Consider the following 25,165-nt stretch of genomic DNA (forward strand, 5'->3'; position numbering starts at 1 on the left):
AATACTTTCATGATCATATGTCTTATAACTCAGTGCAAAAAGGAAACAAGTGATTCCCATGATCCCTTTGACCACAATTTAAATTATTTTTCTCAAAATCATTGGGTATACTTGTATTTACATCCTGAGTTTTTAATGTGCCTTTGTTATTTCACCTCATTCTAAAAAATGCAGTCTAAAGAATGTGATCATTAGAAAGAAAATGTGGTTGGAGATTAAAAAGGAGGTGATTAACTGGGGATTCTGGAATTTGAGTTCTGTTTCTGCCACTTAGCAAGTAGTCAGGAAGGCTGGGCAAATTAGACTTGCTGTGTTTGTTTGTCCAGCTATAGGAAGATGATTTGTACTGTAGTTCACATGACATTATATACAGTTAATCTTTGGTGAGCAATGGATAAAAGCTACGAAGTATAATTACTGGATAAAAATTATACTTGCCTTTATTTCGAGTGACACACGTTAATGTTAGTACTACTATTAAAAGTACTTCACATTTGAATGATACTTTCTAGTTCTCAGTGTGTATTTGCATTATTTCAGTTGTTCCTCTCAACAGTTATCTGGAAGATAGAATTATCCCCATTTTACAGATGATAATATTAAGATTTAGAAAGACTTTGTGACTGGCTTAAGGTCACATAGCCATTAAGTGGTGGAAAATGGAATTAGAACCTCAGTATCCTGACTCAGGCAAGATCAAATGATCTTTCTATCCTACCACTCTGCTGCTGCTGTTGCATGCATGCACCCTAAAGTGAGTTTGATAACATACTTATGCAAGTAAACATGCTCAAATTGTTGTTACAACATATTGGATACTTCTAATACAAATAGAGTTACATTATGAAAAGTTCACATCTAAATTACTAATTTTATGTTCATGAATTTTTAATTATACTGTATACTTGAATTTTGAATTCTGAGAAATGTCATCATGCCAATTAAACAGTTTGGTTTTTTTTTTCTAACGCATAATGGAAAGTGTAATGAAATTATATATGACTTACTTATTTTAATATTTTCCGGAAGGATATGGAATGTGTTTGCAGATTATTAAAAAAAAACAAATCCAGTGCCGTCAAGTCGATTTCGACTTACAGCGACCCTAGAGGACAGAGTAGACCTGCCCCATAGAGTTTCCAAGGAGCGCCTGGTAGATTCGAACTGCTGACCCTTTGGTTAGCAGCCATAGCACTTAACCACTATGCCACCAGGGTTTCCTTGAAGATTATAGGTAACTCATTTTTATCTGTCCTTAGGGGCACAGCACATGGTAAATCTGTTTACTACTGTCATTGTAAAAATGTGCTTAGGCTTTTAAAGAGTCTTTTAGCTACAGTATATTAAAGAATTCAAAGTAGTGATGGCACGCAGTGGAAATCTGTTTTGCCTTTTAGGTTTTACTTAGTTTATGTATCCATGTCTTTCTGTGTCTTTATTCTTTTTCTTCCTCTTAGTTCTTTAGTAATAAAAAGAATTTTTATTATTATTAGTAGTAATAATAATGTTGCTCAGTAGCCATTACATACCCTTAGAGGTAGCCATTTATACCATTTCATGTGTTATTTTTTATTTAGAAATTAGTTGATTTGAGTCCTTGGTTTTTTTTTTTTTTTTCATTATTCTTGCCCTGAAATTGTTTTTTACATTTTGACTTTATTCAGTGTCGGGCTTTTCCTTGTTGTTTTGTTTTATAGGGAAGGAAGTATTGCTTAAACAAATGAATGGGTATTATTGTTTTGTTTTAATTCCTTTTTTTTAAGCTTCCAAATTTTTCTGGTTTTACAGTGGTCATATCTCAGAGCCATATTTTTGTTTTGTTTTGGTTTGGTTTCTTTTGTGTACCTTGAAGGAAGAACTGGAGCCCTGGTTTCACAGTGGTTAAGAGCTGGGCTGCTAACCAAAAAGTTGGCAGTTTGAATTTACCAGCCTCTACTTGGAAACCCTGTGTGGCCAGTCTTCTCTGTCCTGTACAGTTGCTATGACTTGGAATTGACTTGACAACAATGGGTTTGATTTTTGGTTTTGGAAGGAAGAATCGTATTCCTTCTAATTCTGAAAAGTACCAACAATGTGGGGGAGGGGTTCCATTTTGATTGATAGTGAAATAGAATTCCTCACAGTGAAATTTTTTATCCAGTTGTAGATAATATTGTAATTTCAAAAGGCAGTTTGAAATTGAGGAATTTGGTTTTGTTTCAAAGCTGGAATACAGACTTTTTACTCAAGGAAGGCCAAAAAATTAAGGACTGTGAGCCAGAGGTGAAACCTAAGGAGAAAACCCACCCTATTTCTTAACCTTCAAGATAGAAATTAACATTTGAGATTAACCTGGAACCAGAAATGACAGAGCTGGCAAACACTGTTTGGTGGTTGGGATTTTACATTGTAGAGCCCATGGCTGATTGCAGTCTTTGAAGCTGGCTCCATCCTCTTGAACTTGTGTGGGTTTGTGACTTGATTGTAACCAACATAATGTGACAGAAATGTGTGATTCCCAAAGCTAAGTTAGAAAAGTTGATACAGCATATGCCTTGTTTGGACTCTTGCTTTTGGGGTTCTGGGCTATCTTGCAAAAAGAGAGGATAGTGAATCTTAGTTTCACATACTTTGGACATATTATCAGGAGGGACCAGTCCCTGGAGAAGGACATCATACTTGGTAAAGTAGAGGGTCAGTGAAAAAGAAGACAGCTCTCAAGGAGATGGATTGACACAGTGGCTCCAACAATGGGCTCCAACATAGCCATGATTGTGAGGATGGCACAGTACCGGGCAGTGTGTCGTACTGTTGTACATAGGGTCACTATGAGTCGAAACCGATTCACTGGCACCTAACAACTACAACAAAAACATTCTGTCTATACTTCTTCCAAACAGATTTGTTCATTCTTCTGGAAGTCCATGATACATTTAATATTCTTTGCCAACACCATAATTCAAAGGCATTAATTCTTCTTTGGTCTTCCTTACTCATTGTCCAGCTTTTGCATGCATATGAGGCAATTGAAAATACCATGGCTTGGGTCAGGCGCACCTTAATCCTCAAAGCAACAACTTTGCTTTTCAACACTTTGAAGAGGTGTTTTGCTGCAGATTTGCCCAATTCAGTATGTCCTTCAGTTTCTTAACTGTTGCTTCCATGGGTGTTGATTGTGGACCCAAGTAAGTTGAAATCCATGACAACTTCGACCTTTTCTCTGTTTATCATGATGTTGTTTATTGGTCCAGTTGTGAGGATTTTTGTTTTCTTTATGTTGAGGTATAATCCATACCGAAGGCTGTAGTCTTTGATCTTCATCAGTAAGTGCTTCAAGTCCTCTTCACTTTCAGCAAGCAAAATTGTGTCATCTGCATAACTCAGGTTGTTAATGAGTCTTCCTCCAATCTTGATGCCACGTTCTTCTTCATATAGTCCATCTTCTTGGATTACTTACTCAGCATACAGACTGAATAAGTATGGGGAAAGAACACAACCCTGAAACACGCCTTTCCTGCTTTTAAACCACGTAGTATTGCCTTGTTCTGTTTGAACGACTGCCTCTTGGTTTATATACAGGTTCCACATGAGCATATTGAAGTGTTCTGGAATTCCCACTTTTCACAATGTTATCTATAATTTATGATCCACACAGTCAAAAGTCTTTGCATAGTAAATAAAACACAGGTAAACATCTTTCCAGTATCCTCTGCTTTCAGCCATGATCCATGTATAATCCATTCTCTCTGAATAGTACAAAGCATTTTCAGATGTTCATGAAAGCATCCATTTCTGTATGTGCTAGAAAATAGGTCACAGTATTTCTTGATCGTGATTTGCTGTGTAGTTTAGTGTCTTACTCATTTCCTACAATTTTATTGACTTCTACAGGAAAATAATGTGTCAAATCCAGAAAGTAATGCTTCGTTTTTTTTAATCATGGCTACTGGAATATTTATTGATTTTTATTTTGAGACATGTACTTCAGTGGCAACTAACCTAAAATTTGGTCTGAACTTTGTAACTTCAGTACTTCTGTTCTTATCTAAAATTTTTTTTTCTACCTCCCTTTGAGTCAGTTCCGACTTGTAGCGACCCTGTGCACAACAGAAAAAAACACTGGATTATTTTCTTTCCAGTAGACCTTTACTAATCATCTGCTATGTGCTAGGCACAATGATAGATGCTAGGGGAATCAACACTTACACAAATATGATTTCTCTATCTTTGAGAGCTTAAGAGTCTTGTAGAAGGTGACAGACATGTAAACTTTTAAGTATAAATAGCATGACAAAGGGCAGCGAAGGGAGTTTGTGTGGGTTGCACTGGATGCAAAAAGAAGAGACTGGTCACTTCTGCCTGCAGGGGACTGTGGGGATGAGAAATCTGGAAAGACTCCATGGGGAGAAGATGACTTGAGCTGAATAATTTTAAAGATGGGTAAATGGCTTCTGGAAGGTTAGGGTGCTGTTTTAGTTTCCCAGGGCTGCTATTAATTGGATGGCTTAAAAGAGCAGGAGTTTATTCTCTCACAGTTCTGGAAGCTAGAAGTCCAAAATTAAGGTTTCAGCAGGGTTTGTTCCTTCTGGGGACTCTGAAGGAGAATCTGTTCCCTGCCTTTCTCCTAGCTTCTGATGGTTGACAGCAATCTTTGGTGTTCCTTGGCTTGTAGACACATCACTGCAGTCTCTGCTTCTGTCTTCATGTGGCATTCTCCCTTGCGTGTCTCTGTTTTCAAATCTCTCCTTATAAGGACCCCAGTCATTAGATTAAGGGCCTTTCCTAATCCGTTATGACATCATTTTAATATGATTACATCTGCAGAGACCCTAGTTCCAAATAAAGTCACATTCGTAGGTACAGGGGGCTAGGACTTCAACATATCTTTTGGGGGGGGGACACAATTCAACTCACAACACATGTAGTTGAGGCCATGGTATTCAAGATTGCAGGCATTTAGTGCCTGTTCAGGTAATTCATATAATTCCTTGTAATTATTATGTAGGATGTGATGGCAAACATTTTGAGAGATTAAGACTTGGAGGTTAAAAGAGGCCAGATCTTGGAGGACCTTGTATGCTGTATTAAAGACTTTATGTTTTATCTTAGGCAGTAGGAAGACTGAGGAGCTTTTAAGCAGCGCAGTATTACCTTACCAAATGTTTTACACGCATTTTCTCATTTATCCCTCACACAAAAAAATCTATGAGGTAGGCATATCTTTTAAATAGATGATTAAACAAAGATTAGTAATTCCACCGAAGACACATAGCTGGCAAATGCTGGACCAGCTCTTTCTGACTCCAGCACTGTGCTTTAAATACTATTCTGTATTACTCCCCAGGAATTTGAGGAGGATAAATATTTCCCGTTGCCGTCTAGTTGATTGATAAACTTTTAACCAAAACCCAAAACCAAACCCAGTGCCATCGAGTTGATTCCGACTCATAGCAACCCTATAGGACAGAGTAGAACTGCCCCATAGAGTTTCCAAGGAGCGCCTAGCAGATTCAAACTGCCAACCCTTTGGTTAGCAGCCGTAGCACTTAACCACTATGCCACCAGGGTTTCCCAAGATGAACATTTAGGAGAGTCTATCTAGAGGAGCCCTGGTAGCTCAGTGGTTAAGAGATCGGTTGCTAACAAAAAGGTCGGCAGTTCAAATTCACCAGCCCTCCTTAGAAACCCTAGGGGTGGTTCTACTCTGTCCCATAGGGTCTCTGTGAGTCAGAATTGACTCGAGGGTAATGGGTTTGATTTTTTTTTTTTTTAATTTTCTAGGCAAGAGGTGGTAAAGTTGTGAAGAAGAGAGTGTTATTTGAAATAAGAAAAGGAAGACACAGTAAGAGAGAGATAAAAGAGTTAGAGTATGATCTCTAGTTATATATGAGAAAGGGAGAGAAAAGAATTAAAGACCTAAGGTTTCTGATATGGAAATAGGTGAAATAGAGGTTTAGAAATTATACTTTTGAGGAATGAGATGATGAGTTTAAGATTTACTCCATGGTAGAAAGATGTGGCATTCTGTTCCCATGAAGATCATAGCCTTGGAAACCCTGTGGGGGCAGTTCTACTCTATTCCTTAGGGTAGCTATGAGTTGGAATTGACTCGTCAGCAACAGGTACGGTAAAGGACATCTAGATGTAAATATTCAGCAGGAAGCTGAAAATAAGTATCTGAAGCTGAGGAGGGTAGTTGGAGCAGAAGGGCATAAAGGGCATATTTGAAGCCAGAGGGGTCTAGGTTATACGGAGAAGGAAGTAAAATCAGGGTAAGAGGGTATGATTCCTTGGGAGAAAAGGAAAAGGCCAGAATAGGTGATGTCTTGCTGCTGTCAAGGAAATGAGGTAAGATACTGTAAATTATTGTAAATAATTTAGAAAACTGGAAGAATAGAAGAATGTAGTCAAAGAGAAATACTGTGATTTAGAATTCCATGGGTAGATGCAGTCTCACATTATAAGGTGTAACAACGAGAGTGGTATGCTAAGATGCAGTAGGGATTTCAGTTGTGGGAATTGACAAGGCTAAGTTTTTGTGTGGGTCATCCGCACAGAAATTTAAAATCATTCATGATAAAATAGGAGTTTGAATGAGAAGGAAAACTGAACCAGAATCCAAAATCTTTAGTCAAAAAGTTGAGTGGCTACAAATTTAATAGATTGTAGCAACCAAGGAGAGGCTGGTATGTGTACAGGTAGATGACAAGAACTTCAAAAAAGTAAAAGGATTTTCATCGAAGGGGAAAAGTAAGTAATGGTCTGGAAGCCTCAGTAGTATACTGGGAGATTTCACACTCCATCTCTGAACTCAACAGGATGTGGGATTTAGGAGGAGGGCAGTATTCACTCTAAAGGAATGCAGGGGACATAGTCTCCTCAGAGGAGAGCCAGATTTCAGTTAAAGGAAGGAAGTAGGAGGTAACTGTCTTCCAAGAGCTTGAGAATTGACAGCACTTTTTACAAGGCATAGATTCCTGTAGGGGAAAACAGACTGTAAGGGGACAGTGACTGGATGATCTTGCATTTCTCACCAGAGGCCTAAGGTAAGGGGAATAAGGAGAGTGGTTACACTGACTGCCTGAGGTTTTTAACCCTGGATCTGTTCAGGTTTTTCCGTTAGTATTATTGACTTGAAGTTAATAATCTTTGTCTGGGGTCAAATTAAATGTTTCTAAGAAGTTGTTACTAAATTTGATCGAAACATCCAAATGGGTTGTAAAAATTACATTGTAACATGCCTTCTCCTGGCTCAGTTTAATCTAAAGGAAATGTGAATTTGTCAGGAAATGAAAATAGCTTAACGCTTATATAGTTAGATGTAAATAGCATATCCTGCTTGTTGCCTTGGTTTTTCCTGCTCACTTACTAGATACATTATGTTCTGTAATCTTGGTTTTTCTGCTTCATTGTTGTGACGAGTACTGAAACGCATTGATGCTTTGCTTGCATATGATAACTCAAAATGGTCATTTTTATTTGCTTTCATTAGTTTTGGAAACCCTGGTGGCGTAGTGGTTAAGTGCTACGGCTGGTAACCAAAGGGTCAACAGTTCAAATCCGCCAGGGGCTCCTTGGAAACCCTATGGGGCAGTTCTACTCTGTCCTATAGGGTCGCTATGAGTCGGAATCAACTTGATGGCACTGGGTTTTTTTTTTAAAGAGTTACACAAAAGGAAATGATTTATTCTCTGGGTTCAAAGCTGATATTATTTCCATGCCTTGAATTCATAAGACTCCTTTTCTTGAAAAGTTGTAACCCTCTTTATTAAAAAAGCAAAAACAGAAAAAGATGCTTTTTCTAATCCCACCTAACTTCCCCACTCCATCACTCCCCACCCCCAGAGTTGGAATGGTATCTTGACTCAGTGGTCTGGGACAGCCTCTTGTGTCTTAAGTGTGCTTTATTTTGTTACAGATATTCATGTACTTATCTACCCCCATAAGCAATTTGAGGGCAGGGTGCACATCAGATTCAGGCTGTTCAGGTTTCTAGCAAGTTGTGAACTTAGTGAAGTGGCCTCTCCTAGATTACTTCTTCCCCAAACCATTCTTTCTCAATATCTCTAAATCGAATTGACTACTCCCTCTTGAAAGCTGTTTTTTGTGGCTTCCTGAGCAGCCATTCCACCTCTTCTTTCCCACACCTAACAGCCACTTTTCACTCTCCTCTGTGGTTTTTTCTTTTCTCAACTCTAATTCCGGGGTTTTTTTCTCTCAATTTTTAGTACACTGTTCAAAGGACTTACGCTGTTTCTACTGTCTTCCTCACAGAGACTTTATTTATGATGATATATTCAGTATTTATTGAGAGCTCACATGTACTTTGAAGTCTCACTTGCTTTGTAACGTGTAGAGTTGTTTATCCTTATGCTAACTTAATGTGGTAAATCCACAACTCCTTTTGCCTGGTGGTGCTACAGTTGCTTCTTAACATTCTATGAACTAAATTTACTACTTTATTAATTTAAACAGAGCAACAATTTAAAACAAAAAAAATAAAGTGTAAGTAATTTTGGATTTATACTGATGGTTTACAGTGTTGACAGTTGTAAACTGCCACAATAGATGGTTTTTCAGGTAAGATGTAGAGAAGTAGAAGTAATAATACTATCCATAAAGTTCCTCTTAATACTCAGGTTAACAATTTGTCTTATTGTTGTTTTGTTAGGTTCCTTCCAGTCAGTTCCGACTCATAGTGACTCCATGTACAACAGAAACGAAGCACTGCCCAGTCCCATGCCTTCCTCACAATCATTGCTGTGTTTGAGCTTGTTGTTGAGCCACTGTGTCAATCCATCTCCTTGAAAGTCTTCCTCTTTTTTGCTGACCCTCTACTTTACCAAACATGATGCCCTTCTCTCAGGAATGGTCCATCCTGATAACATGTCCAAAGTATGTGAGGTGAAGTCTCTCCATCTTTGCTTCTAAGGACCATTCTGGCTATACTTCTTCCAAGACAAATTTGTTCATTCTTCTGGCAGTCCATGGCCTAGTATCCTCAACACCGTAATTCAAAGGCGTCAATTCTTCTTTGGTCTTTCTTATTCATTGTCCGGTTTTCCCACACACATGAGGTGATTGAAAATCCCAGGGCCGAATCAAGTGTACCTTAGGCTTCAAAGAGATATCTTTGCTTTTAAACCTTTAAAGAGGTCTTTTGCAGCAGATTTGCCCAATGCAATATGTCGTTTGATTTCTCGACTGCTGCTTCCATGGACACTGATTGTGGATCCAAGTAAAATGAAATCCTTGACAACTTCACTGTTTTCTCTGTTTATCATTATGTTACTTATTGGTCTAGATAAATTAAGATTTCAGAAAAACAAACATAAAACGTTTAAAATTTTTAAGAAGAACAAGAGTATGATAAATGGTTAGCTTTTGTTAATAGATCATTTTAGATAATACACTGTTTCTTCCTAGTGACATTTAATACACTGTATTTTTATGCAGATAACACATGCATTATACATTTTTTTGCCAACCATGCAAGCCCCTCGCGCATCATTTTCCTAGGCGCGCTATGTGCGTTGTATGTGTGCGCACATTATTTATGTGGGTACATTTTTGGGAAAAATATGGTAATTGTCATTAGACCATCACTGATGATTAATTTGTCATTAAAAACAAAACTTTTTCAATATGGAATGTTGAGCTAATTGGGGAAAAGATTTTTAATTTTTATTTTCAATAATATTTAAAAAAGGGTATCACTTCAACTAGGATTTATAGCTATGTTATTTATTTTGGTGAAAACATACACAGCCAAACAGATACCAGTTCAGCAGTTTCTACACGTACAATTCAGTGACACTGATTACGTTTTCCAGTGTGCAGCTGTTCTCACTATCCTTTTACAAACTATTTGTCTAGGCTGTGTTCTCTTGGGAAGCAAAAGCAGTAAAGCTTATAAATTTGTATATCGAGAGATTTATATCAAGGAGATGGCTCACATGGAGGCTGGAAAGTTCCAAGCCTGTGGTTCAGGCTAGAGGCTTCTCCTGACTCAAGTAGCTACACATCAGACAGCAAGCCTCTGGCTCATAGGCTACAAAGGCCGATGAATCCTAAGATCGACAGGCAAGATGACAGGTAAGCTGCTAGCTCAAATCCCAAAAGCTGGAGGTCAGATGAACGGGAGCCAGCTGCAGGATCCAGAGTGAGCAAAAAAACACGAGCTTTGCCAGAAAGTCCACCTATGTTGGATGCAGGACACACCCCCAAGGAAACTCTTTTTCTATTGGCTGGCTCCTCATGCCAGATCTCATCACAGAGGTGATTGCATTATATCAGATCTCATTATAGAGGGGATTGCCTCATTACATAGCTGCCAGACTACATCATAACTAACAAACCACTGAGAATCATGGTCCAACCAAGTTGCACAACCTTAGTCATCACAGTATTCCACCACCATTAGCATAAACTCACTGCCCCCTAAGCTTCTTATCTAACCTTTTATTTGTAGTTGTCAATTTGATTGCGTAGAAATAACTCTTTAAAAAAGCACAGTGCTCAAGGCAGATATTCTTTACTAATAAAGCTAAACCCTAGTGGCATAGTGGTTTAGAGCTATGGCTGCTAACCAAAAGGTTGACAGCTTGAATCCACCAGGGCCTCCTTGGAAACCCTGTGGGGAAGGTCTACCCTCTACTGTAGGGTTGCTGTAGTAGAAATTGACTCTATGGCAATGGGTATTGTTTGGTTTAAAGATGACTTCAGGGAATAATTTTGGTTTAAATTTCAAAGATTACCCCAGGCCAGTAGCTTTGGGGAATCATCCAGTCTCAGTGGCCCCAGAAAGTGGGATTCCATGAGAATTTGAAATTCTGTCCTATATATTCCCATGTTCTGATCAGGATTCTTTTATAGAGTCTTGGATCAGAATGTTCAGTAATGGTAACCAGGCGTCATCCAGGTTTTCTGGTCTCATTGCAAAGGAGGGAGTTGTTCATGGAAGCACTGGAATGTGTATTTGATTCCTTTTCTGATTTCTGACTGGCTTGCTTCCTCTGCTGCTCCAGGCGAACAGAGACCATGTATTGTTACTTTAATCAGTTGCTGAACCTCTCCTCCCCGTTTTGTATATTCCCTTTGCTTTTAGTTTACCAAGGTTCACACAGTAACCCTGTAATAAATGGTTATCAAGTTTAGAGTAAGTGGTTCTCAGACTATTTCTTCTTGTGACTGTTCTGGTATTTCCTTTCAATAAAAGATTACATGGGCTTAGAGTTCATCTTTCAGATGCTTCCATCTGCAAACAACTCATTGAACTCTGGTGTATGTGTGTGTGTGTGTGTATACTCTAAAAAGCCTATTTGGCAGTCAGGCACTGGAGGACTTAGGAAATATAAGAGATTTAAAAGCAATTTTCAGAAACTGCAGTTTGCCATTGTAGTATTTATTCATTTTGACTATCTGTCCTAGCATTCCCTCATGAATTCCAGTTTTAGAACCAGTCTTTTAAGTAAGGATAATTTTATTCAGGAACATATCACGTTATGGCTCTTTAAATCTTTGGACTCTTTATACAGTTTTTTAAAATTGTATTTTTGGTGAAAGTTTACAAAGTAAATTTGGTTCCCATTTGACAACTTCTATACAAATTGTTCAGTGACTTTACATTTGTCACAGTTGTGTCAGCATCCTCTTTGTGTTCTTGTTCTATTTCTAGTACTCTAGTTTCTCTGCTCCCTTATCTTCTCATCTTTGTTTTAGAGTCACTGCACTTATGGGTAAAATCCTTTATTTTCATGTGCCTTTTTGTTGTTTCTTGATGCAGTTTATGTTTTCAGTATTGAAAGAAGAATATCCTACAAGATAATTCTTTTTGTTTTTTACAATTAGATACACAACATATTATAAAATTATAATTCACATGATTTCCATATAACAGTTTCAAATAAAAAAATGATTGGCATTTAATACATTCAACAAAGTCAGCTGATTTAAATCCTCTTAAAAGTACATCAGGTAAATTTAGTAGAAAGGAGTATCTTAAAAATTTGTCTACTTTCCCCTTTGGGGAGTGATATCAAATTTTTGTTGTAAAGTAGCACAGATTTATTCTCATTTAATCAAAGTTTACTTTGAGATTTTCCTGTATTTACGCTATTATACTATTGTAATAGGTATCTAACCAAAATCTTTGTGTTTTGGTATTATATCACACTTCAGTATTTTCTTGTATTTATTAACTTAAAAATTCCTTTCAGTCTCGTAGTGTGGATAAGCAACATGCTGTAATCAATTACGATGCCTCTACGGATGAACACTTGGTCAAGGATTTGGGCAGCCTAAACGGGGTAAGTTAAGAGTTTATTTTTTGTTTTAGGTGACTATTTGTTTCATATTATAAGAAGACAAATTATATTACATTCCCTGTTTATATTGTATTTCCTTTTTCTTTAGCTTGTATTTTACTCCTAAATGATTACTAGGTACATAGCACTTAGGGGACCACACAAGAGGAATATGAAACTAACTTATGTTCCCAAGAAACTGTGTAAGCAATAAATACTTCAGGAATTTATAAGGGAGTTGGTTTCTATTTGTAATGGTTAAAGTTACTTCTTGAAGGAAATGAGACCTACACTTGACCTTAATATTTGACTTAAATTTTTATGTGAGAAAACAATGGGAAGTCATGAGAGTAAGAATGAAAAGCACTCTTAGGGGACAGAAAAGTGTGTGTTAACTTTAGAAAATCAAAGTGGAAAAGTAGTTTGGTGCCAGATGGTGGAGGACCTTCTGTACTAGGATAAAAAGAAGTGAGACATCCATTTTCTTTAACAGGAACTAAACACAATGCTCATTATTGCTTCTTTGAATTCCTACTTTGAAGATATTTTTGTGTTACTATGGTAATTTTTTTTCATTTAGTTTTTCCACATTGACATAATATAAGAGAATGCTGAAGTATTGAGTATTTTATCTTTTCTCAATTTCTCTTGGCTCTACTAGCATATGCAGTTTTGTTCTATATATAGTATCGTTCATGTCTGTGCTGTTGAAATTCTTAAAATGAATTCAACAGAAGTGTATCCCACCTGCTTCAAAATGCTATTGCTTTTCAAAGTATACATCAAAGCATTATATGGAAAAACGTGCAGAAATATGGCAAACTCAGTTCAACGTTTTTTGCCCCAGTTCTTAATTGGCCTGCTAATGAAGGGTTTCTGTATTCTTTGAGATTGTGTGTATGTATGTGTGTAAACCAAGAAAACCAAAACCGTTGCCATTGAGTCGATTCCGATTCATAGCGACCTTTTAGAACACAGTAGAACTGCCCTATAGGGTTTCCAAGGAGCACCTGGTAGATTCAAACCGTGGACCTTTTGTTGGGAGCCATAGCTCTTAACCACTGCAACACCAGGGTTTCCATGTGTGGGCATAATCTTCTGTCTTATTCAAGCTTTTATTTGTTTTTCATGGCACGTAGATTTAAGTCTAAATTATTTGGCTTTGCATTGAAATTCCTCACAGTTGGCATCTACTCAGTCTTGCAGATTTATGCTCCATCACGCTTTCCCTTGCCTTGCCTTGCCTCCAGAACAGTAGTCCTCCTGATATACTATTTTCCTTCTCCAGATAGCTTTCTTCTGCCTAGTAGCTCTCTTATCTCTTTTGCCATTTATGAAAGTAGAGAACAGAAAGAAGGCCCTTGTGTAATATTTAGGAATATTAACTTGCTGATATTGTTGTTAGCATGTCGAATGGATTAAAGTGAAAAGAGATAGGCAGACTAGGTAGAAACTGGTTTAACATGAGACATGTATGTAGGCGGTTTCGAGCTCCAGCTCTTATTTTCCAGAATTGCTTTCTTCCTTCTTCACTTTCATAAACTTTTGTTTTAATCTCTTATTTTGGATACTTGTATTAAGTCTACTTTTACACTTTTGTCTCTCTGCTGGATTATGGTTCCTAAACAGGTCATGTGCCTTTTGCTTCCATAAATATACCACAGTGCCTAGCTAGCATAGTGTGTGAACCCAGTAAATCTGTTTTCAGTGGAATTGAATAATTTGCTCTTTGATGGACTTTACAGAGAAATTTTTTATCTATGTCTATATTTATAATATTATTTATTATATTTATAGTATTATATTTATAATATTGTTATAACAATGTTATATTCTGTTTTTAAGCCTAGGAAGTTTCATCTTTACCACAGTGATGCTCGTATGGTGTCTTAATCTTGGAACATAGCGAGTAAGAATTACATCACAGTCTTGTAGTCTTTTAAAAGACTGTGATCAAATATAAACATAACTTGTAATAGCTATTTTTAAAAACTCAGGTGAAATATGAACTAGATTTCTCTAGGCTGGCCTTTCTCATACTTTGATAATACTCAACAATTTTATGAAATATAATACCTCAGAGAATAACCATCTGCATTTTGAACGTGAAATGAGGACCTGGATTGGAATCCCACATCTGTAACATACCAGCTGCGTAACCTGGGACAAATCACTTAATCTCTCGGAAATTCAGTTTCCTCATATGTATTCATATTATCTCCCAAAGTTGTTTGACAACATAGTGAGTTGAAGTTTATGGAAATGAAAACTTAATGAGAATTTCTTTAGCTTTTCTGAGCTGTAAAATAGTGAAATAATAATTCCTGATGTGTAGTACTGTTATGAGGATTAGATGTGGTAAAACATCTGAGTGTGCGCCTGTTCCAGCACTTTAAAGCATTGTACAAATGATGAATGTACGGTTGTGCATATGACAGCTAGGAAATAAGACAGAAAGAACTTTGGGTAGTCCAAATAATGTGGAAAGTCTATTAATCACCAACTACCATGCATTTTATTCATAGGAGAACTCGTATACTGTTATTCACGGCTTATTTACTCTTAATAATTCATATAATTCCAGAAATTTGAGCATCAGGTTTACAATAGTAATTTCAGAATCAGGAACACAGTGTAGTGGTTCTGAGGCCAGCTTGAATACTTACCAATGATATAACCTTGGGCAAAACACTTATTTCTCTGTTTCTCAATTTCCCCATCTGTAAAATGAACATGATAAAATGGTACTGATTTACCTTAGAGGTTGTTTTTATAAACAACAACTTGTTATATATAAATCAGTAACATCCAGAAAATGTTCTTTGCTGTTATTATTATTATAAGAAAAGCAGTTGAGAGAAGTTTAGCATCCTGAAGCCTATGTACTTTTCATTGAAGACGGTGCTAAATTTTTTTTTAAGCACTTAACAAACACATTACAGCGCACTAGGTTTCTCTTATATATGGCCTTTCCAGCCTTAGGTTTATAATTCTGCCAAAAATGATTGGCTGGGCCACGATCTTACAAGGGATTGGTCTGTTACTGTGCAAATATGGGCTTGAAAATCCATCCAATAGAATTGAGCCCCTTGTCGCCCAGCTCGGGGATTGTTCAGTTTTGCCAACCTGCCAGGCTTATATAAGAGCCAATCCCATAGAGGTTCGGGGGGCCTAATTACCATCAAGAAGAGTCTAGAGCAAAGCACATTCTTTGGACCCAGGGTCCCTGCATGGAGGTCTTCCTAGACCCAGAAGAGAGAGCTATAACACTGAAGATGGCGAGAAACAGCAGCAAGCTCAGTAGGGCCCTGTGGCAGAGAAGTGGAGGCAGTAGTATGAGCAGTAGGAGCAATGGCACTGGCAGATGTCTGTGGTGGGCCTGCCATCCCACAGAGAGAAAGATGGCTATGGTGGGCTTGTCGGCCCATAGAGAGAGAGAGAGAGAGCTGAGGACCTTTGGGCAGGAGGCTTGTTGGCAGAGTGGGGTGCCTCTGGGTACTTGTCATGGAGCCAAAAGAGCAGTAACACTTGCCTGAGCAGCGCAGAAGCCTAGAGGGACCTATCAGCAGAAGGGTCTGGAAGAGGGGCCTGGCAGCAGAGCTGGTGATGACCCCAGAAGGCTGCTGCTAGGACAGCAGCTAAGGATGCTGCTGCCCCGCCATGAGTTGGGCCAGTTAGCAGTCGAAACTCTTATGGCAGGGAAGCCAAAGGCAGAGAAGGGCACGTGTATGACCAAGAAGATTATGTGCATGGGACAAGAGAAGTGCCTGCCTGCGGGAATGACCTAGGGAAGGGTCATTTGCTGGCATGACCAAGAAGGAGCTGAGAGCTATCCTGGTTGGAAGCTATTCTGACTGATGAACTGTATGCTGTCTCCTGAGTTATATCCTGTTACTTCCAAGTTGATCCTGATCACAAGTTGTAGCCTGTTACTTCCCTAATAAATGACATAACTGTATGGTCTGTGATATCTGTGTGGCGATTGCAACAAATTATTGGACTCAGCAAAGAAGTAGAGAGTGACAGCGGTGGCGGGGGTCCTGGGAGACAGCTGGTGTCAGAAATGGTGACAAAGGTGAAAAGTGGAGATATGTCTGACCTCCACCTCAGAGGAATCAGCTTTGTGCTGATCCTGAGTCTTATCTTGTGGATGTAGATGAGTTCAGACCTAGATTACACACATGTATAAATAAATCTTCCTGTGACTACTTACACTCTTATGCTATTTAATCCCACCCAGAAATATACTCCCTAGATACACACTTTATGTTGTTGCTGTGAAAATGATGTGGTTCTGCTTAGGGAAGCTGGAACACTTTATTGCTGATGGGCCATTTGGTGGGCCATTTACCTGCAAGCCCCTTGAAGCTTCTCTTTTTGTGGAAACCCTTGTTTGCCTTCAGTGCTTCCTGCCTTCTTCCTCCACTGGAGCACTTGCCCCTCTGATGCCACTGTGGTCTCTGCCATACCACTCTCTTTCTTTTCTAGCTCTGCATGTTGTTACTAGGCTGCCCCCCTCAGCTAACTGTATTCCAGTAGCTGCTGTGACCCGTTTTCACGCTGGGGTTCCTGCCAACATCAGACTCACTTGGCGTAGAGTGGGGAATGGTCCTCACTAAAGGGTTGAAATAAAGGGTTCAATGGTTGAGGTGGTTGTGTCCCTGGCCACTCTATTCAATTTCCCATAGCACCACTGAAATAAATGTTGATTGTCATGAATTGAATTGTGTCTCTGAAAAAGATGTGTCAACTTGGCTAGGCCATGATTCCCAGTATTGTCCACCATATTGTCATCTGATGTGATTTTCCTATGTGTTGTAAATCCTACCTCTGTGATGTTTATGAGGCAGGATTAGAGGCAGTTATGTTAATGAGGCAGGACTCGATCTACAAGATTAGGTTGTGTTTTAAGTCAGTCTCTTCTGAGATATAAAAGAGAGAAGTGAACAGAGAGACAGGGGGGATCTCATATCACCAAGAAACAAGAGCCAGGAGAACAGTATGCCCTTTGGGCCCAGGTTCCCTGCACTGAGAAGCTCCTCAACTGGGGAAGATTAATGACAAGGACCTTCTTCCAGAGCCAGCAGAGAGAGACAGCATTCCCCTGGAGCTGGCACCCTGAATTTTGACTTCCAGCCTCCTAGACTGTGAGAGAATAAATTTCTCTTCGTTAAAGCCATCTGCTTATGGTATTTCTGTTATAGCAGAACTAGATAACTAAGACAGTGGTTATATGATTTTTACCATCAATTATGCAATTTATTTATGTAAATTAAATAGGTGTTTATCTAATTTGGTTTGCTTCTATGAGGTTAGTGGTTTGGATAGGAGTGTATTCAGAGCAGGTCTGGCTTGGGCACCCAACCTTAACAGAGACAGAATATGAGATTTGGAGTTTAGAGACTGTCTTAGGCTGGGCTCTCTAGAGAAGCAAAACCAATAAAGCATATAAGTATATATATAACCCAAAAACCAAACCAAACCAACCCACTGCTGTCGAGTCGATTCCAACTCATATATATAGAGAGATTTGTGTTAAGGAAATGACTCACGCGGATGTAGAGGTTGGAACGTGGGTCAGACTGGTCTCCTGATTCACATAGCTGCAGGGGCTGGTGAACCCAAGATCGGCAAGTCAGACAACAGGGCTCTGGTTCACAGGCTGCAAAGACCAATGAATCCCAAGATTGGCAGGCAAGAAAGTAGGTAAGTTGCTAGCTCAAGTCCCAAGAACTGGAGATCAGATAAAAAGGAGCCAGCTGCAGGATCCAGTGTAAGCAAAAGCCCAAGAGCCTTGCCAAAAAGTCCACTAATATTTGATGCAGGCCACACCCCCAGGGAAACTGTCTTTCAACTGATTGGCTGCTCACAGTAGATCCCATCGTGGAGGTGATCACATATCAGATCTCATCATGGAGATGATCGCATCGTTACATGACTGCCAAACTACATCATAATTACCAAACCACATGGCCCAGCCAAGTTGACACACAGCCTTAACTATCACAGAGACTCAAGCTTGAATCCCAGAATTACACTTCTCACTCTGAGGTATTGTTCGTTACTTCACTCTCTGTGCTTTATTTTCCTTATCTGTCCTACTTACCAGATAGAGGTGTGATCAGGTGGCATTGACATAAGAAACAAGATCTATTTTTCTTCTGTATTTAACTTACTAAAATGCTTTGTATTTGATTTACTCAAATGCCTTTATTCCTGCTGCTCTTAAAAATTTTCTCTCCTTTTTTTGTAATTTTAGACTTTTGGGAGACTGTTTTCTGCCCCAGGTGTTTTCACTTGCATTTTTGTGAGCTGAAACTTTAAGTCTAGCTTAAGTCTTCCTAAGTCTTTTTTTCTGTTGTATGTGCCAGCATGGCAAAATACTAGTAGATATAATACAGCCGATAATATTCAAAGTTTCTTGATCTCTCAGAGTACCTGATATAAAAAAAAAAAATTTTTTTTTTTTTGATGTACTAGGTACTTAATATTTAAGAGAATTTTACAGTCTTAAGCTTTAAATGGATATTATAGGTCATCTTAGGCCTTGTTGAGTAAATATATTATTTTAAGTTATTAGCGAGTTCTAAATAAAATTGACTTAAAACTGCGACATTACTCTTCCATGGCATACCCAGTCATTTATCTTCTGCATAACGTAAATGGATTAATATTTTATTCTCTTTTCCATCATTTTCTTTTTTGTAATTATCCTTAATATTCTATTTTTTAATTTAACTTAGAATAATTTGTTTAGTTAAATTCAAGACATAAGTTAAAACACTCTGAAATGTTAATTTTGGAAATGAATCTGAAATTAGAGTTTGTAAGTCCAGGAAGCCTTTGGATTTTTTTGTGTTACCATTTCCACTTTTCTGTGAAGTATATTGGAAGCCCATGATTTTGGACCACTAAGGTGTGAGCTGAAGTTTTAGCAGTATTTCACAGTTTCCATGTATCTGTGCTTGAAACACGGTTGTATCTTCTTCTAATTTTTTTTTTTTTTTGCGTGTGTAGACTTAGAAACTAGTATTTAATGACATATTTCAAAGTGCCAGTTATGCATTGGAATTTGAGAATATGACCGCAATAACAAAATCCCCTTATCTGCTTTACTGCATGTCATTCAAGAGCCTTCTAAACTTCTTCACCATGGAGGGAGCCTTCACAAATAAGGTATTATGGCCAACTCAAATCTAATAAAATAGAAGATGGAAAAGATGAAATTCAAAAGGAAAGAATAAGTTTTAATTTATCAAAGGAAAAATGGTTGGGTATTTACATGATGTCTGCATAGCAGGCAGTTAAGTATAACACTTTCCTGTGTTCTATAAATCTAGCAGATTCTAGGTTTTTAATCTTCAGTGTGCTAGGAAAAAATAGTCATCACCATTTACCATCTGTATTTGATGTATCCTTTTGTATATATATATGTATATATACATGTATGTATGTATACGCCTGCTCCTTATGTATCAACTCTGTCCTTATCCAACATTTTGCATTTATAATAATAGCAAAAAATCCACTATCCAACTATTTTGCACATAAATGATGTATGTGTGGCAATAATGAATGCTGAGGTGCGAGGCAAGAGTACCTTTGGCTGTGATAGTTAAGGTTATGTGTCAACTTGGCTGAGCCGTGATTCTCAGTGGTTTGGCAGTTACGTAATGATGTAATCTGGTAGTTATGTAATGATGCAATTTGGCAGTTACGTAATGTAATGATGTAGCCATCCTCCACTTTTGTGATCTGATGTGATCATCCTCCGTTTTTGCGTAACAACCTGGTCTTTGGAACTAAACTATGTTGATTAGTGAGAAACGGGTATATAATTGTATATATATGTATATAGTCTTTTTACAGATAATTTTCAGGAGTAAGAAGAAAGGAATAGTGAAAAACAGCCTGAAATTTTAGTAAAAATTTAGGCCTAGTGAATTCAAATTTTTATGCCATATTTTCCTGCTTTCAAAAGATATGTAATATACAAAGTGGGCAATGTTCTTTGAATGCACCTAACTGCATACCAGTTTTCATGCATTATTAACCTGGGATATATATCCATTTCATAAATGTTGACTCCAGATTTCAAGTACATCTCTAATTGGTTCTAGTTCAATATTACTTCTAGTTCTTCTTGCTCTCGAATTGTCAAAGTGCAATATTTTTAAAAACTTTAACAGCTCATAGTTTTGTTAGAGGATGGCCATCTTCTTTGTTCCATAATTGCAAAACATTTCTCATTTTTAGATTTATGAACAATTAGAAAGATCAATTCAGTATTTTTATTTCTCCATCTATTTCCTTGTAGCCACTTTTGTATAGGTACTTGCTTTGAGTGTTTACCTGCTTCCTAACCATATCAAATAAGTTTTGGAGCACAAACATAAAGAAAAGAATACTGTCACAAGTCATTTTAAAAAACAGAACGGTTGTGCTTGTTGAAAAATACTGCCTGAAGCCCTTCTTACTGAATGACTGACTGCATGAAAATACTGTATTTTCTTTTGGTTCTTCTTTCCTCTTTGAGAAAATTTTGAAAAAATTTAAGAAAAATTCATGTTAGACAAAATTCATTTTGGATATCTTCATCCAAAGACTCATAGTCTGGCATTTTTCTTACCTTATCAGTTTCACCATCATTATTGGAGTCTAGAGTGCTGCTAGCTGTCTCTTTGTATTCATTGTATAATTGTGAAATGTCTTTTAGTCACTTTTCTTCTCTTTGCTTTTATGGATGGTAAATGAAAAATTTGAATTTTCAGTGGTGGTCCTTGCTAACTAAAACAAATAGAAAGTAAAAAGATTGTCTCCAGATGCCTTTTATATCTTCTTAGAAAAGTGATATGATATTTTGGACAGTGCAATAAAAAAACCAAAGGATGATAAAATAGTGATGATTTATTTCACTTTTGGGTCATCCTTCTAGGTCTCTGCTTCCCACTACAGTAGACACTAGCCATTTGTGTCTATTGAGTACATGAAGTGTTACACGTCTAAATTTCAAAAACTTATGCCATATAAAAAAAATACAAAGTGTCTTGTTAACTTTTTAATTAATTGTATGTTGAAGTGATAATGTTTGGGATATATTGGGTTAAATAAAAAATATATTAATAAAATTAATTTTACCTCTTTTTTTATTTTACCTTTTTAATCTTCCTTCTAGAAAATCTAATATATGTTGGGTTGCATTTGTGGCTTGCAATGTATTTCTGTTGAGTAGGAATGTTCTCATTAATTCTATTATTAATCGGTTTTTGTATTATTTTAGTCTTTTTCAGCATAGTTAGGAATAATCATAAGGTGGCACAGTGGTTAAGTGCTTGGCTGTTAACCGAAAGGTTGATCGTTTGAACCCATCAAACCACTACGCAGGAGAAAGACTCGGTCATCTGCTCCCATAAAGATTAAAGCCAAGAAGACCTTATGGGGCAGTTCTACTCTGTCACTTGGGGCCACTATGAGTCAGAATCGACTGATGGCACCCAACAACAATAACGATGAAATATTTACTAGGATGTAGCAGAATGTTTCAAGATATGGAAAAAATAAGATCACTAAGATCCCATAATGTATCTTAGATTTATAAATGGGTCCAAAGAACCCATGTGGTAATTGCAGGATGAAATGAGTTTTATTCATTTTTTAAGTAAATTTTCTCTAAAAATAAAAGTCATGATACATCACGCTTTACATATAGTTAGAATTGCCTCCATAAAAAGCTAAAATTGGGTCCAGTGGACCCTGATGGTATATTGCCAGTTAAGTTTTTTCCCTTTTACAATTTTCCAATTCTGGGTTAAGAGCTTTCCTTGGCATCATTTTTAGAAACTATTTGAGCTGCCTAAATTTGTTTGGCAGCATGGGGGACGTAGAGGCACTGAAACCTGGTTCATTTTGTGGTACCTGTAATAGTGATAAAAGGCTTAGTATGAAATCATTTATTAGCCTTAATATGAAGTCACTTATTAGCCTTAGTATGAAATCATTAGCCTATAGGATGCATGGCATGTCTTACAATATACAAACCATATAATACGTATTTTAAAGTATCAGGTTTGAGAATTTGTCTGAAATATAAGAATTAAAATTTCATATGTAATCCAACATCTTTTTTTTCTTATAGACCTTTGTGAATGATGTAAGGATTCCAGAACAGACTTATATCACCTTGAAACTTGAAGATAAGCTGAGATTTGGATATGATATCCTTACATGATTTTGTACATTTATTAAGTATATTAAAAAATCTTTACTTTGGTGTAAATGAACATTTCTTGTATTCACAATATAAATATGCTAAAATCTCCATTTATTGGGTGCCTTCGCATATTAACATACATTTAAAAATTATATTTTATCTTTGGTTGCTATGCTTGTTCCTAAAAATTATCCTGAAAAAGTTGAGGGACTCAGCTTTTTTTTTTAAACTATACATTTATATCATTTCTGCAGAGATCTCCCCACAGTGCTGTTGCATGTGTAATTTGGGTATCAGAAAGTGTAACTGGGGAGACGACAGGAATTTTTAATTTTAGCCCAGCCCAGGGATGTTTTCAGGTGAATGATGGTGGCACAGATCACCCTCCTGGGAGAAATAGAATAATTTAAACCTACTTTTCTTTCCATTTCTAGCTTTATCTGTATTGCCTATTTAATTCAAACTTTTCAATATCCCATGGCTTTTAAGACCAAGGCTCCCTGATTAAGTGCATTATACATTTAGTGTGTATTTAAAATTATTTTGTTTAGAAGTAGGATTCTCAGAACTGAACAGGGATATGACTAGAATTACTAGTGAAGAGATGGTACACAGTGGATCGAAGAATAAAAGAATTTCTGTTTATCAAAAGGATTTATTTGTGTTCAATTAAAATATATTTACATTATGCTGAATGTTTTCCTTGAGTTTTAGTTTTTTGCGTTACTGTATGTATGTGGACTTTTTGATGGACTTTGATCACTCAAGCAGAGAAACCCTGGTGGCATAGTGGTTAGGTACTGTAGCTGCTAACCAAAAGATTGGCAGTTCAGATCCACCAGGCGCTGCTTGGAAACTCTATGGAGCAGTTCTGCTTTGTCCTGTAGGGTTGCTATGAGTTGTAATCCAGTCTATGGTAATGGGGTTTTTTTTTTTTTGAAACCCTGCTGGTGTAGTGGTTAAGTGCTATGGCTGCTAACCAAAAGATCGACAGTTTGAATCCGCCAGGTGCTCCTTGGAAACTCTTTGGGGCAGTTCTGCTCTGTGCTGTAAGGTTGCTATGAGTCCAAATCGACTTGGTGGCAGTGGGTTTTTTTTTTTAGCAGAGAAAATGTAGTCTCAGCTAAATAGAGTTGATGCTCAGATAAAGTAAATTTAGTAACATTGTTTAAAAATTGTTTTTAGAGCATAACTAGTTTTTATTTTAGGTTAAGCTTAAAGTTTATAAAAAAGTAGTTTTATAGCATATAACATTTATACTTGTAGAGTCAAAGGAATATACTAAAGGTGAAACCATTAAACATTAGTAATTTTGAGTTATATACTTTTAAAAATGTGTATTTCATGAAGAAATTAAGAATTAGCATTAAAGTCTTGATTAATAGGCTTATTAATTATATAATTATGGTTATGTAATTAATTATGTAATTTTCATCAAAAAGAAGCACAGGTATCTTTTGAATTTAAGTACATCCTCTAATCCACTTGACACCAGCTGTTTCAAAACATGAGAAAATGCACATTAGGACATTCAAGTTTTGATAAAATTCTGTAAGGTTAACTTTGAAATTTAAGTCAAGAAGAAACTATTGAGAAATAATTCATGCTTTTATAAATTGTACAGTAATTTCTTAACTGAAAGCTAACATTTCTTTCATATGTAACGGCTCATAATATGTCTGACTAAAATTGCTGGGATAAATGTTTTCTCCCAAGTGTCCTTTTTAGGATTCTACAGTCAATGTTGAGCCAGAGCTACTATCCAAAGGCCTAGGCTAAACTCAGTTAATTTTGTTATTTTTAAATAGCATGTCATATTGGTCATGATTTTTGAGTGTTATACGTAAGTGAACATTGGGCTGTTACAGTGGCAGAAATTATATTGCGTGAAATTTTAAAAACAGATTTTATATATTACATTTACTTTTTCTGTATTTAGCTATCCTGTTAGGTGCTGTCGAGTTGATTTCCGCCTCATAGCAACCCCATCTGACAGAATAGGACTGCCATAGACTGAAGGAATTGTAGTGTTTTATTTATTAACTCATTTCTTCATTATTCACATACCAGATTAATCATAGTTGTTAGCCAGTTTACAAACTGCTGTACCTTGGAGAGTAAAACTGATTAAAATGCCACAGCAATAGAAAGAACATTTTACCATGGCTTGAGACTAGAACGAGGAAACAAAATTTATATGCCAAAAGTCTTTTTTTCTAACTAAAGAAATCAAGTGATAATTTGCAAAAGCAAGTACTCTGTGAAATGTCCAAGTTTTAAAAGTGACAGTAAACTTGTGAGGGGTAATAAAATGCCACAACAGTCAAGATAAACTTGAGAAAGAGCTAATAAATCTCCAGGTGGCCAAAAATGTGGCAGATAAGCAAGCCTAAGTGATTTATTAAATTTGTTCTATGTTGCCAGACACAGTCCCAGTGGTCTCGGAATACAGTAATGAATAAAACAGACAAAAAAATCCCAGTCCTCTTGGAGATTACACTTAATGGGTTGGAGAGAGCAGACAACAGACAACAAAGTAGGGATGTTGGAGGGTTAGAAGTGCTGTGGAGAAAAAGTATGAAAGGGGCGTACAGACAACCAGTGGTGGTGCATGGGAAGTTATTTTAAAAAGGATGATCACGGATACCTCATTGGGAAGCCAGCATTGGAG

General features: G+C 37.1%; 1 protein-coding gene across 11 annotated transcripts in view; it reads left to right on the top strand.

Moving 5' to 3' along the window:
* The window catches only part of CEP170 (centrosomal protein 170), a 133,542-nt gene that overhangs the window by 34,406 nt on the left and 73,971 nt on the right, over positions 1-25,165 (top strand). For all 11 annotated transcript variants that reach the window (XM_049868123.1, XM_049868122.1, XM_049868120.1 and 8 more), the window contains exons 3-4: positions 12,198-12,287; positions 22,420-22,498. In XM_049868123.1, coding sequence (XP_049724080.1) covers positions 12,198-12,287; positions 22,420-22,498 — 169 coding nt within the window. The remainder of the gene's footprint in view (positions 1-12,197; positions 12,288-22,419; positions 22,499-25,165) is intronic.

This window comes from Elephas maximus, chromosome 24 (genome assembly GCF_024166365.1).
Source record: "Elephas maximus indicus isolate mEleMax1 chromosome 24, mEleMax1 primary haplotype, whole genome shotgun sequence".
Lineage (NCBI taxonomy): Eukaryota > Metazoa > Chordata > Mammalia > Proboscidea > Elephantidae > Elephas > Elephas maximus.